The sequence below is a fragment of the Crocuta crocuta genome, unplaced genomic scaffold (genome assembly GCF_008692635.1).
Source record: "Crocuta crocuta isolate KB4526 unplaced genomic scaffold, BGI_CrCroc_1.0 scaffold255, whole genome shotgun sequence".
Classification (NCBI taxonomy): domain Eukaryota; kingdom Metazoa; phylum Chordata; class Mammalia; order Carnivora; family Hyaenidae; genus Crocuta; species Crocuta crocuta.
In genome coordinates this window covers 1191936-1207099 of record NW_027530670.1, presented here as the reverse complement: position 1 = coordinate 1207099, position 15164 = coordinate 1191936, and the positions used below count along the sequence as shown (strand labels likewise).

General features: G+C 37.7%; 1 protein-coding gene across 1 annotated transcript in view; it reads right to left on the bottom strand.

Annotated features, from left to right (window-relative positions):
* The window catches only part of DENND5A (DENN domain containing 5A), a 72387-nt gene that overhangs the window by 13470 nt on the left and 43753 nt on the right, over positions 1-15164 (bottom strand). The window contains exons 7-11 of the mRNA XM_077769141.1: positions 14361-14511; positions 13580-13673; positions 10328-10459; positions 6995-7147; positions 1979-2063 (exon numbers count right to left, since the gene is read on the bottom strand). Of these exons, the coding sequence (XP_077625267.1) occupies positions 1979-2063; positions 6995-7147; positions 10328-10459; positions 13580-13673; positions 14361-14511 (615 nt within the window). The remainder of the gene's footprint in view (positions 1-1978; positions 2064-6994; positions 7148-10327; positions 10460-13579; positions 13674-14360; positions 14512-15164) is intronic.

Here is a 15164-nt window from a genome sequence, read left to right as displayed (position 1 = left end):
CGAGATCATGACCTGAGCGAAAGTCGGACGCTCAACCGACTAAGCCACCCAGGCGCCCCGATTTTATTTATTTTTGAAAGAGAGAGGGAGAAAGCAGGGGAAGGGCAGGAAGAGATGGGAGCATAGGAACAGGATCTATGCTGACAGCAGAGAGCCTGATGCAGGGCTCAAACTTGTGAACTGTGAGATCATGACCTGAGCCAAAATCAGGTGCTTAACTGACTGAGCCACCCAGACACCCCTATTATTATTATTATTTGAGAGAGAGAGAGAGAGAAAGAGCATGAGTGAGGAAGAGGGGCAGAAGGAGACAGAGAATCCCAAGCAGGCTCCATACTTAGTGCAAAGCCCTACATGGGGCTCAATCCCATAATCCTGGGATCATGACCTGAGCCAAAATCAAGAGTCAGGCGCTCAACTGACTGAGCCACCCAGGTGCCCTGAGACCATTTTTCTAACGGCATTTGCTTACTTCATGTCTTTGTGTCACATTTGGTAATTCTCACAATGTATCAAAATTGTCTTTATTATATTTGTTATGGTGATCTGTGATCTATAATTATGACTTGCTAAAAGCTCCAACTGACGGTTATTTTTTTAGCTATATTTTTAAATCAAAGTATATACATTTTTTTAGACTAATGTTATTGCACACTTAACAGACTTTGGTATAGCATTAATATAACTTTTATATGCAATGGAAAACCAAATAAAGTCACCTGACTTTACAATAATATTCATTTTTTTGTGGTAGTCTAGAACCAAACCCACAATATCTCTGAGGTATGCTTATATATTTATATACATATGTCTGCTCCAATACTTAAAACCTAGTATCTTCATCACTTAACTGTTGAAAACTTTGGCTATATAGTCTATCCTTCAGCAGTAACTTCTATAGCCTTCTGAGAAAACTTTTTGTTCTAATATCCAGAAAGCAGACCTAAAAACTCCTTAAAACAGGCTGCTTAGGAAGCTCTTGTACCTGGTTTTCAGTCAACTATTCTCCCCACTTTCAGTGTAGCTGAAGTCAATTAGCTCAAGAGGAAAGAAAACGCGGAATTCATGCCTTTACTTCCATTTGAACTGATCTTTACCATTAGGATAAGAATATCTAAGAAAAGTAAACAAACTTCCAGGCAGAGAGAAGAAAATGAAGGATGGTGCAAAGGGAAGATGCTGCCAAGATGTAAAGGAAGGAAGAGGACTGTCCTGGAAGGGGCACTGCAGAATGAACACCAGACCGGAGACGAGAGGCCTGGCTCCTAATCAGGTCTCTTCCATGAATGCCCTGTGTGATCCTAAATAAATTCAGTTCCTCCTGGATCCCAGTTTCCTCCTCTTGTAAAATAAAGGAGTTGGAGTAGATAATCTCTGGGGTCCCTGCCAACCCTAATATTTTTATTAAATTAGAAACTGAAAAGAAGTGTTAAGGGATCTTTCACACCAGGCCTTGACTCTGAGAACTCCAAGGTAGGACACATTCACAAACAGCCTCTCTTACCTGATAGATCATCTCAATGTCCATCCAGAAATAAAACAAAAAACTATGAAGACAACCTGTTTCAAACACAGGACACGAGTACCACACAAATTCACTGAAAATTTAAATTCATTTTAAGACTGGCCTCTTGCTGATATAAATCATCTATCTCACTGATCAAAAGGGTACAGAAACAGGGACATCTGGCTGGCTCAGTCAGTAGAGCATGCAACTCTCGATCTTGGGGTCATGAGTTCAAGCACCATGTTGGGTATATAATTTACTCAAAAAAAAAAAAGGTATAGAAACACATAATGAAAGCAAATCCCCTGGTTTTGGCACACTCTGTGGTTTAGAGAGCCAAGTAGCTTAATATTTAAAAAAGAAAACATTTCAGAGCAAAGGTTTCATGGACCTACTGCAGATCATCACTACGGTAGGAGATGGGAAAGTGGGTGGAGGGTGTTCTCCCCAGTGGAACAGAGATCAACTTACCTGAGGTACTGAAGCTTCCTGATGTGAGTTTTCTCTGTCGGTTTTCCTGATAATGTAACAGGTGGGACCACAAGGCTGATTTCCCCTGGAACAAACACAAAGGAGAAGAAATACCTGTCAGTTTAGACTTCAGAGGCCAAGGCATCCAGTGAACAGTCATAGATAAAACATATAGATATGGGTCTTTACTAAAAAATATCTAGACTATGTCTTATCTTGATGTATACCCAGTGCAAAGCATACAAATATATCCCCCTACTACAATGCAGGAGAAATTTAAAGAAGAATGGAAGGGAACAGAAAAGAAAAATGGTCCACCACTTGAAACAGGGAGGAGGACGCGTCCACGAAGAGTCTATGAATGGACCGGTTTATAAGAAAGAAAAAAGCAAAGAACCTATCAACTTCTGAGTTGGCTGAAGGCCAGCTTGGGTAGAGCATGGTGGATTTTGTACAGAGGAGCTAATACCCAAACTATAAGATTCCATGATAACTCCTGAGTTTCCTAAAATATTTAAAGCATCATGGCCATTATTGCAGGCTGAGGAGACAGAAGCTGTCACGAAGATGAAGATTTACTCTCAAAGGTAAAGTTGAAGAAGCCTGCAGGAAGGTAGGCTGGTACTTAACTACAGTCAGTATAACAGAACCTTAGCATTTGGAAATCTAACAGTTGCAGTTTAAACTATTTAAGACATGTAACAATTTGTCATTTTACCAGGGCACAAATCTGATTAGCATTTGCAAGCCTGATGTGAGGGAACAATTTGCCTAGGTGGTCAGTGAGGCTAGCTGGCCATACAGTAAATGTTTTGTCTTTTTCTAGCCACCTGCAGTACACAGTGACCTTTGTTATGTGATTTTTAAAAACTATATCAGATTCATGGTAAATGTTTCAATATAGCTGACATAATATAAATGTATTATGTTTTAGTAGTAGGATTTATTATAATAATTTTACAAATGACTTTAGTTCTGTATTTTACAGAAGTAATATTAATAATAATAAGTTACCATGTCTTAAGACTTGCTGTAAACTAAGTACTACATTAAATGTTCCAAATATATTTTATTCAATGCTCTCAATAATACTACAAGATAGGTAGTTCTATCCTGATATTCTTTAGAAAAGAGCAAACTGAGGATCAAAAAGATTAAGTAACTTATGAAGACCACACAGCTAGTAAGTAGGGTGTTGGGATTTAAGTTTAAATCTATCTAATGTCAGAACCACTGCTATCAATGATGCTGTACAGACTGAAAGAGATCATTTAACTTCTGAAGTCATACTTTCTGAAGAAAGTTTTATGCTCTCAGGTGAATGTGAGGATTTGAAGGTCTCAAGATTTGTCCCCTGAGTATACTGAGTATTTATTTTGTTTCTATTCACCAACTTGATCTATTTTAGAGAGATCTATTTTTAGGAAAGCAGCCTCCCTTAACAAAACTGTGTGGATGTGACACACACCAAATATAGACAGTCAACAGAGAGCCCTCACATGCAACGATACTGAAGAGCCAAAGGCCAGAGCAACACCAGGCCACCATGCCAGGAGGATGCCCTGGGTCACAGTGATTTTACTGATGAGCAGGGAGAGCAAAGGTAGGAGAGAGCAGCAGCTTGGCTGAAGCTTAGTGATAAGACACTGGGGTCTTTCTAGTTCAGGAGACATGGATTATTCTTTTTCTCTTTTGCAGAGGCTGATCCAGACTACAAGGTTCAATTTAGCCTAACCACCCATTTGGGGTAGTTATATAGATAGCAAGATATAAATAGCACCGGATTCTCCAGGAATGTCATATATATGGAAGGTAAGAAACAAGACCTTCTCAAAGGCAGCAGTTACAAAACCAGTAAGAAAAACCAAACCTCACCTCTTATTGTCAGAAGAATATACTAGAGAAGGATACCCATTTCCTTGAAAAATGTCACTGAAAGCCAAAGAGAGTTGTGAAGATAACAGAGCTTCTGAAGAGGAATTGCTCAAGGCAGCCCTGCAGGTAGACAGTCATGGCTAATAACAAAATTTAGAAAGCTGGCAGCAAAACCTGTTGTTTGGATTCTCTCTAAGTAGATAAAATAGGTAACTGATCAGTAAGGTGCCCTCAGAAGGGGACAGTAAGATTACCTTCTGACAGTGAATTTGGTCACTGCATGATCATGCATAATCTTCATGATTTAGACATGTAACCAGGTTATAGCTTTTGGACTAAACATAACCAAAGAATGTCTCAGCAGGAGAGAAGCGCTCTACACACAAGCTAACCAAGTAGAGGCATAAGGAGGACATTTTGTAGAAACCCAACATAGTCACTGTCAGTCCTCAGATGAACATTCATGTGTCCCTGAGGGCATAAATGCCCTGCCAAAAAGCACACACCCTTGCTTCCCTCTGGTGACACTGTTAGGCTTTATTTTTAGCACTCCAAATGCAGGCTTCAAAACAAAATGGGACCTGAACTGAAAAGTCCCCATTATTTTAAATTAGTTTCTCACTAAACAAATAGCAACTCTCTGTCCAAACTGAGAAGGGAATCAAATTGGCTCCAAAAGATATTCCTCATACTAAGACAATTTTTGCAGAATATGGCTGCAAAGCCTCAGAGGACAGGTTTAGAACATGTAATAGTATGGTATTTGTTCTTAAGCTGCAGAAGTCTCACTAACTCTCTAGAAATTTTTACGGCAAATATTAAAAAGTTTTGAGGGCATATGTTTTGCCAAAAAGCTGAAGAGCTCAACTATAGTGCCAGGCTTGCTCAACTTCAAGGAAATTGATAAAATGATTATTTATATTCTATTCGTTTGTTATAAAGAAAAGTAAAGAAACAGAAACTCTTCATGTAGAACCTAGCATAACAGCTTTCATATGTTATATACCTACCACACACCGGGTTATTTTTATCATATCTAATTATCATAACCCTCAAAGGTAGACTTGATTAACTCTGTAGTATCAATAAAGAAAATGAGACTCAAAAATCACAACTTACTGGAAGTCATCCAGTGGATTCAAATCTCAGTCTTCCCGACTCTAAAGCTCATAATGTTGCTATTGTACTACAAGAATCTCAAAACGTTAGAAATTTGGTGATACACAATTTTTAGCATTTAAAAATATTTGTAATCACACTGTTGTTTATAATGCTAAAAAATCAGAAACAGTATAAGTGACCAGTAATAAAGGACTGATTCAAATATGGAAAAATGTATACAGTGAGTACAGTAACTAAAACTGAGACCTGAGAAGAGTAATGACCATAAACATTTATAGAGCACCTCCCAAACTCCAGGCTCTGAGTTTAGTGCTTCACATGAACTATCTTAAATCCTACAGAGATGGGTACTTTAAAAATTCCATCATATACAGGATTAAACAGAAGCTTGGAAAAGCTAGGTATCTTGATCAGTCTTATAAAGTTATTAAGTAGGAATCAAACCCGGATCTTATCTGATTCCTAGTTTGAACTCTTAAATACTACACATCACCTAAAAATTACGTAAGGACATAGATAAAGTATTATGCAGTTAAAAAAAAAAAAGTAAGTCACAAAACATCATGTACAGTATGATCCCATCTAGATTTTTTAAAAACAGCTTTATTGAGATATAATTCACATTACCATAAATTCACACTCATCAGTCACTCCCTACTTTTCCTTCCCTCCTGCCTCTGACACCCACTAATCTAACTTTCTGACTACGAATTTGCCTATTCTGGACATTTTATATAAACAGGATCATACAATATGTGGTCTTTGTGACTGGCTTCTTTCACTTAGTATGTGAAAACTATCATCCTTCATTCCTTTTACTGCTGAATTACATTCCATTGTATAAATATACCAATTTAGTGTATTTATCCACTGATGGACATTTGGGTTGTTCTGCTTCTGGTCTATTAGGAATAATACTGCTATGAATACTTGTGTACGTGTTTTTATACAGATGTCATATTTCCATTTCTCTTGAGCACACAGCTAGAAGTGAACTTGCTGTGTCATATGATAACACCATGTTTAACATTTTGAGAAACTGCCAGACTATGTTCCAAAGTGGCTGCACCATTTTACATTCCCACCAGCAATGTGTGAAAGTTCTAATTTGTCCACATCCTTACTAAACTTGTTTTGTCTGTCTTTTATTTTAGTTATCCTAGTGGATGTGAAAAGATAATCTCATTGTGGTTGGATTTTTAAATATACACTCTATACGGGTATATGTGCACAGAAAAATGTCTTAAAGAACAGATGTGGTAAACTGTCTGTATACCCATGACAATGGAAACTCAAGAAGGGCAGAGATCTTGATATGTTTTGTTCACTTAGGTATCTCAAGTACCTACAATAGTGCCGGACACTTGTTGGCTCTCAAAATATAGTTGCTAGATACTTACATGCATTTTCTAATTTATCCATATTAAAACTGCTTTTGAAAAGATTTCAAGTTCTTTTCAAATTTAAAAATGCATAAAAATTAAAGCTGTCCATCTTAACCAAATATTCTGAAATAAGGAAATTATCTGGTATTAAGCAGTAAAATCAAACTTACTCAGTGTCACACAGTCCTTTCTCAAATCTTTAGACAGTTAACCTAGCTGCATATAAAAGAAATGTTAATGACAGATCTTTTTCCACTGGGAAGGTACAACCAGTGAAGGACCTTTAGGGGACATCTGGTACTTATGAGCTTCAAGTTCTCTTTTGTATTCCATTTCCAGACTAGGGCCAGATGCCAAAAACAATCTATCAATTTGGCCTTCAGGTCTATTCACAAAAAGGAAGATGCCACTCTAAAAATGTCTCACAAACACACAAGTTTATGAAGCAAAAATTTTTTTAAAAAATAGTTTGGATCACATTGATTTACTTATTTGTTTGTTTAACTATTTCAAGTTTCATTCCACCATGCCATGCGCCATTCTTCAAAGATGGCCAGCTGGAGAAGTATGGGAAAGCTAGTAAGTGAAAACAGAAAGCAGTTTGCTCAGCAGGGAGAGTCTACACATTCCTTACCTGCTTTACTTGTAGTCCATGACTCCAGATTCTCTCTAGAAGGTCACAAAGGCTGGCAATCAAGGTGTTCTCCTCCACCCCTGTGATGTTCACCTCCCCGTGCCCTAGCTCCACAGCCTCTCGGCCCATCTTCTCCACCAGCATCCTCTTGGTCTACAAGGAATCAGTCAGTGGGATTAGATAACCCAGTGAGTAGGATCATATGCAACTAGAGAGGGTTACAGCCACCTGCACAGTACATTTGCTGGGCTGGGAAGGACAAGATGAACAAGACCAAGAGACAGAGTATATTTATCCTCCACCATATAGGTCAGGTTATGATGGAGTACATTCTTTAAAAGTTTAGTTACAGGAGCACCTGGTTAGCTCAGTTGGTTAAGCATCTGACTCTTGATTTCAGCTCAGGTCATGATCTCACAGTTCAGAAGTCCAGCCCCAGGCTGGGGTCTGTGCTAACAACACAGATCCTGCTTGGAATTCTCTTTCTCCCTCTCACAATAAATAAATTAATATATATTTTTTTAAAGTTTAGTTACAAAGATAAGTAAACAGCAGTCACTGTATGATCCTGGGCCTACTCCTTCTTTCTGTGATGCCATCATTCTAGGTTAAGTTTTTGCATTTTGGAGCTGAAAAAGTTGAATAAAACCCTTCAGTCATGCTCACTTCTGAGAGTCTGTTTCTCACTGTTTAACCGATCTTACCAAACAAACCTGTAAGTATTTAATGCTAGAAATACATCTGAAGTACCTGTCAAAGGGATCAAAAATTAAGGACAATGATTTACTTTTAAGTAAAATTTCCAAATGCTTATTATAAAAAACCCCAAAAAACACACACTATATAATGATAATTGCAACCTTTATTACTATGTGTCAGGCACTGTATTAAGCATTACAACTCTATGAGGTAAGTATTATTATTGTTCCCTATTTACTAATAAGGGAACTGAGGTCAGAGAACTTGAGGAACTTGCCAAAATCGCACAGTAAAGAAGAAGATCTGGCCTCTGAATCTAACTCTGCCTGAATACTGAGTTCAAGTCCTTAACTAACATTATTTAATTCTGTTATAAACTTGTGACATACAAAAATCTAAAGAACAAGAAGAAAATCACCCCTAATTCTGCCTTTCAGATACAACAATTCTTAATATTTTGGCATATTTCTTTCCAGTGTTGTTATTTTCAATGCTTTTTCCATAAAATATATCTCATATACATGTTGTGTGTGTGTGTGTGTGAGATATACCACACACACTATTATAACCATCACCCAAGTTAAGAAATGAAACATTGCCCATCCATATCTTTGAAGCACCCCGTGTGTCTTCTCTCATCACTTTCCCACTCTGGAAGTGCCTGCCCACTATCCTGACCTACACAACAGAGCTATATAGAAAAGCAAAGAAATTCTTATAACCTATAATTGCATTGCTAAACAATGTAGTTTAGTTTTGCCTATATGCATTCTTTTATGATTTGCTTTTTCATTAAACTTTATATTTCACTTAGCATTATACCCTCTAGATCTATTCATGTTGCTGCAAATGGCAAGGTTTCATTCTTTTTTATGGCTGAGTAGTAGTCAGTAGTGTATATATATACCACTTCCTTATCCATTCATCTATTAATGGGCCTTTGGGCTGCTTCCATAATTTGGCTATTATAAATAATGCTACTATGAACAAAGAGGTACATATATCCTTTTGAGTAAGTTTGTATTCCTTGAGTAAATACCCAGGAGTACGATTGCTGCATTATACGGTAGTTCTATTTTTAATTTTTTGAGAAACTTCCATACTGTTTTCCACAGTGGCTACAACAGTTTGCATTCCCACCAACCGTGTGTGAGGGTTATTCTTCCTCCACATCCTCACCAACACTGTTGTTTCTTGAGTTTTTTATTTTAGCCATTCTGACAGGTGTGAGGTGGTATCTTATTGTGATTCTGATTTATTTCCCTGATGATGAGTGATGCTGAGCATCTTTTCATATGTCTATTGGCCATCTATATGTTTTCTTTGGAAATACGTGTTTATGTTTTTTGTTCATTTTTAATTGTACTATTTGTTTTACTGGTGTCGAGTTGTATAAGTTCTTTATATATTCTAGATCAGTTATGTCATTTGCAAATTATCTTCTCCCATTCAGTATGTTACCTTTCAGTTTTGTTAACTGTTTCCTTTGTTGTGCAGAAGCTTTTTATTTTGATGTAGTCCTAATAGTTTATTTTTGGTTTTGTTTCTCTTGCCTCAAGAGATATATCTAGAAAGATGTTGCCAAGGCCAATGTCAGGAAAATTTCTGCCTGTGCTGTCTTCTAGGATTTTTATGGTTTCACGTTTCACATTTTGATGCTTAATCCATTTTGAGTTTATTTTTGTATATAGTTTAAGAAAGTGGTCTAGTTTCATTCTTTAGCATGTAGCTGTCCAATTTTCCCAATACCATTTGTTGAAGAGACTTCTTCCCATTGCATAATATCATGCCTCCTTTGTCAAAGATTACTTAACCACATAGTCATGGGTTTATTCCTGGGCTTTCTATTCTGTTCCATTTACCTATGTATCTTTTTTTTTTTTTAACACAGTACCTATTATTAACAATAGATTATTGTGCACATTATAATATGTTAAGGGAATAGATTTCATGTTAAGCGTAGTTACCCAAAGAAACAAACAAAAACCAAAAACTAACACATGGAAATTTTTGGAAGCGATAGATACATTTAGCATCTTGATTGTGGTTGATATTATCATGGGTATATGCATATGTCCATACTTGTCAAAGTGTATACATTAAAATATGTGTGTAATTTTTTTGTATATCAAATATACCTAGAAAAAGTTTTAAAAAATTACTGTCTGTAGAATTGAGAAAGACATCCCAACAAGAAGCTTAACGTGAACAACACTTTGGACTGACACATCGTAGGCATTAAGTAAATTCTTACGTCTAGATAATAAGACCACTGCTATCAAATTAAAACAGAGGCAAAAACATTTTCATGTGTGTAAGACTAATCTGTTGAAGACAATTCAACTATAAGAATTTCATATAAATAAAGTTAAGATGTCTAAAATAGAAAACTATATCTATCTCTCAGTTTTAAAGAAAATATACGTTAATATCAAAGTGTGCTTGCTCTCCATTAATGGTGTATTTATTTAAAACAAATACACCTAATTCCAAGTTTACAGGATCATAACATCAGTACTATCCCATTATATTAACAATATTTTTAAAGCCAAGAAAGAGTGGTCAGAGCCAAGATGTGGTCTCTCCTTGGTGACTAAGGGAAACAGCACACATACACATGCAACGATGGCTCACCTTGTTGCGGCACTCCTTCAGCAGGCCCTCTACAAACTTCCAGTTGGTTTGAGCAATCACTGATGGGGAGAGGTTGGACAATTTAGGCTGGCGGATGGTGCTGCCCATATTTCTGGCTTCCTGGATGTACTTCTACAGCAAACGGAAAAATCAAAAGCTCTTTGTGTCCACGCACACAAACCACAGGTGACCAGTACTAATGAGAGCCTGAAGAGGGTGCTATTATCACCTGTACTTTCTTATTATCACTCCTATGCTCAGAGTTGGGAGTGGTAAGTTTAAAATGCAACTCTTGCAGCAAAGAGAAAAAGAGACAATATGATGAGTTCTGTTTTCTCTGATGTAAGGTATTCTATGAGTACTGTAATTACCTTTGCTTTAATGATAGAGGAGGTAAAAAAAACACACGGTTACACAGAGCTAACAGATGGCTGCAACATGTATAGCTCAATATACAAACCCACCCAAATTTCAGAGCACTACTCAGAAAATCATTTTCCCCAAAAAGCTGTGAGGAATTTAACTCCTCTGCCCATATTAAAGGTATCTACCCTTACTATCATAAAGTATAGCCTTGCTAAATCAGAGCCTGAAAAAGAAGACTGCACATTTAAAATAACAACTGCATTTTCCGCTTTTCTACAATGTGCTGGTGATTCTCCATATACTGTTTTTTTTTTAAGTTTATTTATTTATTTTGAGAGAGAGAGAACAGGGAAGGTGCAGAGAGAGAGAAGAAGAAAGAGAAAATCCCAAGTAGCTCTACACTGCCAGCGCAGAGCACAACACAGGGCTCAAACTCATGCACAATGAGATCATGACCTGAGCTGAAATCAAGAGCCCAACACTTAACCAGCTGAGCCACCCAGATGCCCCACTATTTATTTTAACATGGAACCTACAGTAATTCAGTGAGCTGCACACTAACATCCTTTCAGTATCGCAAGTTTACAACCAATATTTTTACCCTAGACTTTATTCCACTAGTACAAATGTGTCCATTCTATGTTCTGGTCCCTCAATCTGCTCCTACTACCAACCCCCAAGGTTAGGCTTCAATTCTCTCACCTGGACTACCTGCTTCCTAGTTTGTTACCTACCTCCTGTACTTCCTTACTTCAAAATATTCAGCCTGCAGCCTCCATTACAGGACAACTACCACTACCAAGAGTTTGATCCTGCATTTTTTCCATCTGAATGCTCTTCTTTTGTCTCTCAAAATCCTATTGTCTTCCCAGGCTTAAAGAGATGATGGCTCCATCAGTCTTGTTTGAATATTACCCCAGGTAGAACTCACCTCTGCTTTCTCTAATCAGTGATCAAATACTGATGTGCCTCTCACAGGGTCCTTCCAAAAGACTATTCTACTAAAGTTATTTGTGTATCTGACTTTGTTCCCTAATAAACTGGTCCTCCCCGAGGACAAGCCTATCTCCTTCTCATCTTTATATTTCAAAGTGCTTACTACAATGATTGGACCAAGTAAACATGCTCAATAAACACTGCTGAAAGAATATGGAGGAGAGATGGAAGACACAGCGGACACTTCTAAAATAACACCAATACCCAACACTCCTTATCCACCCTCACAAAAACAAAACTTCTAAGCACAGGCTCAGTCATTTAAGCACCTGACTCTTGATTTCAGCTCAGGCCATGATCTCAGTTTGTGAGATCCAGCCCTGCGCTAGGCTCTGTGCTGCCAAGTGCAGAGCCTGCTTGGGATTCTCTCTTCTCTCTCTCTCTCTCTCTCTCTCTCTCTCCCTGTTTCTTTCTGCCCCTCCCCTCACCCAAAATAAATAAATAAACATTAAAATTAAAAAAAAAAACTCTAAGCACTATCAGATCCTATAAATCAGCAGTTAAAAACTCATAACCAGGGATGTCTGGGTGACTGTCAATTAAGCATCCAACACTTGATTTCAGCTCAAGTCATAGTCTCACAGTTTGTGAGTTCAAGCCCCACATCAGGCCCCACACTGACAACACTGAGCCTGCTTGGGATTCTGTCTCTCACTCTCTACCCTTCCCCAACTCACTTTCCCTCAAAAATATACATTTAAAAAAATTCATGGCCATATCTTACGATTCTAATTTATTCCTTTAAAAAAAAAAAAAAGCAAAGACAAAATTGTATTTATTTTCCAATTCACTGAGGTGTCAGACACATATGAAAATAATATGCTTTAATAGGTTTTAAATGTATAAAATGCAAATTGTAGGTTCTTTCCTCAAAGAGAAGTTCCTGAAATAGGCTTCTGAAGGTGAAGCTCCATTTTTATAACTTCTCTGCAACTAAGTAAGGCAAGGTCTCCATCCTGAGGTTTAGAAGTAGAAACTTCACTGAGAACGAGTTATAGCAGAGCTGAGAAACTCAGCTGGTAAACTCAGGAGGTCAATTCAGGAACACCCAATCCCCAGGCACCTAATGATAACATTCCTCTTTTGTTCCTCTAAGGAAAAAAGTCAAGATTATTGGTTTTAGGGGTGCCTGAGTGGCTCAGTTAAGCGTCTGACTTTGGCTCAGGTCATGATCTTGGTTTGTGAGTTCTAGCCCCACATTGTTCTCTACGCTAACAGCTCACAGCCTGGAGCCTGCTTCAGATTCTGTGTCTCCCTCTCTCTCTGCCTCTCCCCCACTCATATACTTTCTCTCTCAAAAAATGAATAAACATTACAAAAAATTTTTTTAAAGATTATCTGTTTTAAATTAAGATACACAAAAAAAGGAAGACAAGTCTTCCACTCCCCAGTTTCAGAAATTCACAGCATAAACCCAAGTTCAACTTTTCTTCCTTCTCACTCTAACAGAATTAACTTTTTTACTGCCATATTACACACACACACACACAATCTCACAAATTTTAAGAGAAATTCTTCCAAATTTCAGACTCCTTTCTTCTGAGTTTCCTGTCACACTCCCCTGGGAGCATCGTGTGTGACTGAGTACTGAAAGGACAGTGAAAAGCTTTCTTTTTAAGGCCAGACATCATTCCTGATAGGGCTGCAAACAGGGCCTGGTTCAGAGAGAGGACCTACTAGCTGTCACTTGCAAAGCATCCTACATCCTGGATTTGTCATAACCAAGGCCCAGTATCAGGTATCAGGAACTAACCCCAGTATTAATCCTTCTTTATGGGGAGAGGTCACTACTAAGACATTTGAATCAGATCAGAGGCCATGGAAATGGGAAAGAGAAGTAAAGTGTAGAATAGTCAAGAGCCATTGCTTGTCACTCTTAAGATGTCTTACCTCTCTCTGGTCATTATCTAAACGCAGGTGTTCTGTGTGCTGCTTCTGCCTATCTTTCCGCCTCCACTGAGCAGGGGCATTCCTTTTTGTCCACCTGATAGAATCCAAGCAGGCAATTATGAACATCACACTAAGAAAGTAGGGTCAAGATACTGATAAGAGAGAACCTGAATGTCGAGGGGATAATGCTGGGCACGGGGAAACTACCTAACAGTCACCAGAGATGGCTCAGACACCTTGAGGAAAAGTAGCTGAGAGCTCAGTGACTGGGGAAGAAAGAGAAAACTCCCCAGGGAAAAAAGGCATATCTCTCTTAAAACACGTACAAAAACATCACATGCAGACCCAAAACTATACTCCTCTGTCTGGGCTTTGACACACTCATCTCCAAAAGTAACTTAAAAAGAGCAACCCCACTAAGGTATCTAACTTTCAGTTCAGATTCCAAATATTTCAACCACCACTTATTAAAGATACAATGCTAGCTAGCTAGGTGTGGAATGGGATTTAGTAAAGAGATGAGTGCAACCTATCTGTAGCCTGGCTTTTTATAGCTTCTGGGCATGTGAAGCTATCCCAATTTGCAGAGTAGAGACAGGAGCTAATTCAACTGTCACCTGTATTATTGTTCAAATAAGTGAACAACCTGGATGGTCTGGGTCATCTCCATATTTGCTTTACAAAATTCCAGGGATCTTCTACAAGCTCAGGCCCAGATATGGGATAACCCTCATCACGGTGGTTAGGGAGCTGGATCGGGGAATCCCTGGGGTTGACTCACTTGTTGCTGGCTGGCCCAGTGGAAAGCACATCAGACTGCAACTTAGGGAAAAAGCCTGGCTCATATTTCCCTTGTCCAATCTTCATGTCAAGTAAATGGGGGTGAATCGCAGTATGGTCAATTTTTGCCAGACGCAGTTCGATTGCTTTCTCTGAATGAGAACAACAACAAGAAATAAGCCAAATATTTTTTAAATATACCATATTCTGAACCATAAAATAGGTTTCAATATTTAAGATAATATGAATCATACAATTATGCCCTCTAACCACAATAATCAATAATATCATCTTGAAACTAAACAGCATGCTTCTATATAACTCATGGGTCAAAAAAGAAACCAAAAGAGAAATAAAGTTTGAAACTGAATAAATATGAAAACACAAACTATCAGAATATGTAATTAAAATATTACTTGAAAGGAGATTTACAAGAAATGTCTATTTTAGAAAAGAAAAGTCTCAAACTAATGACCTCAGCTTCTACCTTAAGAAACCAGAAAAAGATATGGAAATTAAATCCATATACAAGTAAATACAAGAAAGGAAACAATAAAGACCAGAGTAAAGTCAGTGAAACAGCAGAGAGAGAAAATTAATAAATCCAAACAATGGTTCTTTCAGATCAGTAAAACTAATTTAAAAAGTCAGACTAAGTAGCATAAAATGAAAAAGACACAAATTAACAGTATCAGGAATGAGAGAGGTGACACTGCTACAAATTCTATATATATTAATAAGAGAATATCACAAATAATTTAATGTCAACAAATATAACAATAAGTTAAATGGAGGGGCGCCTGGG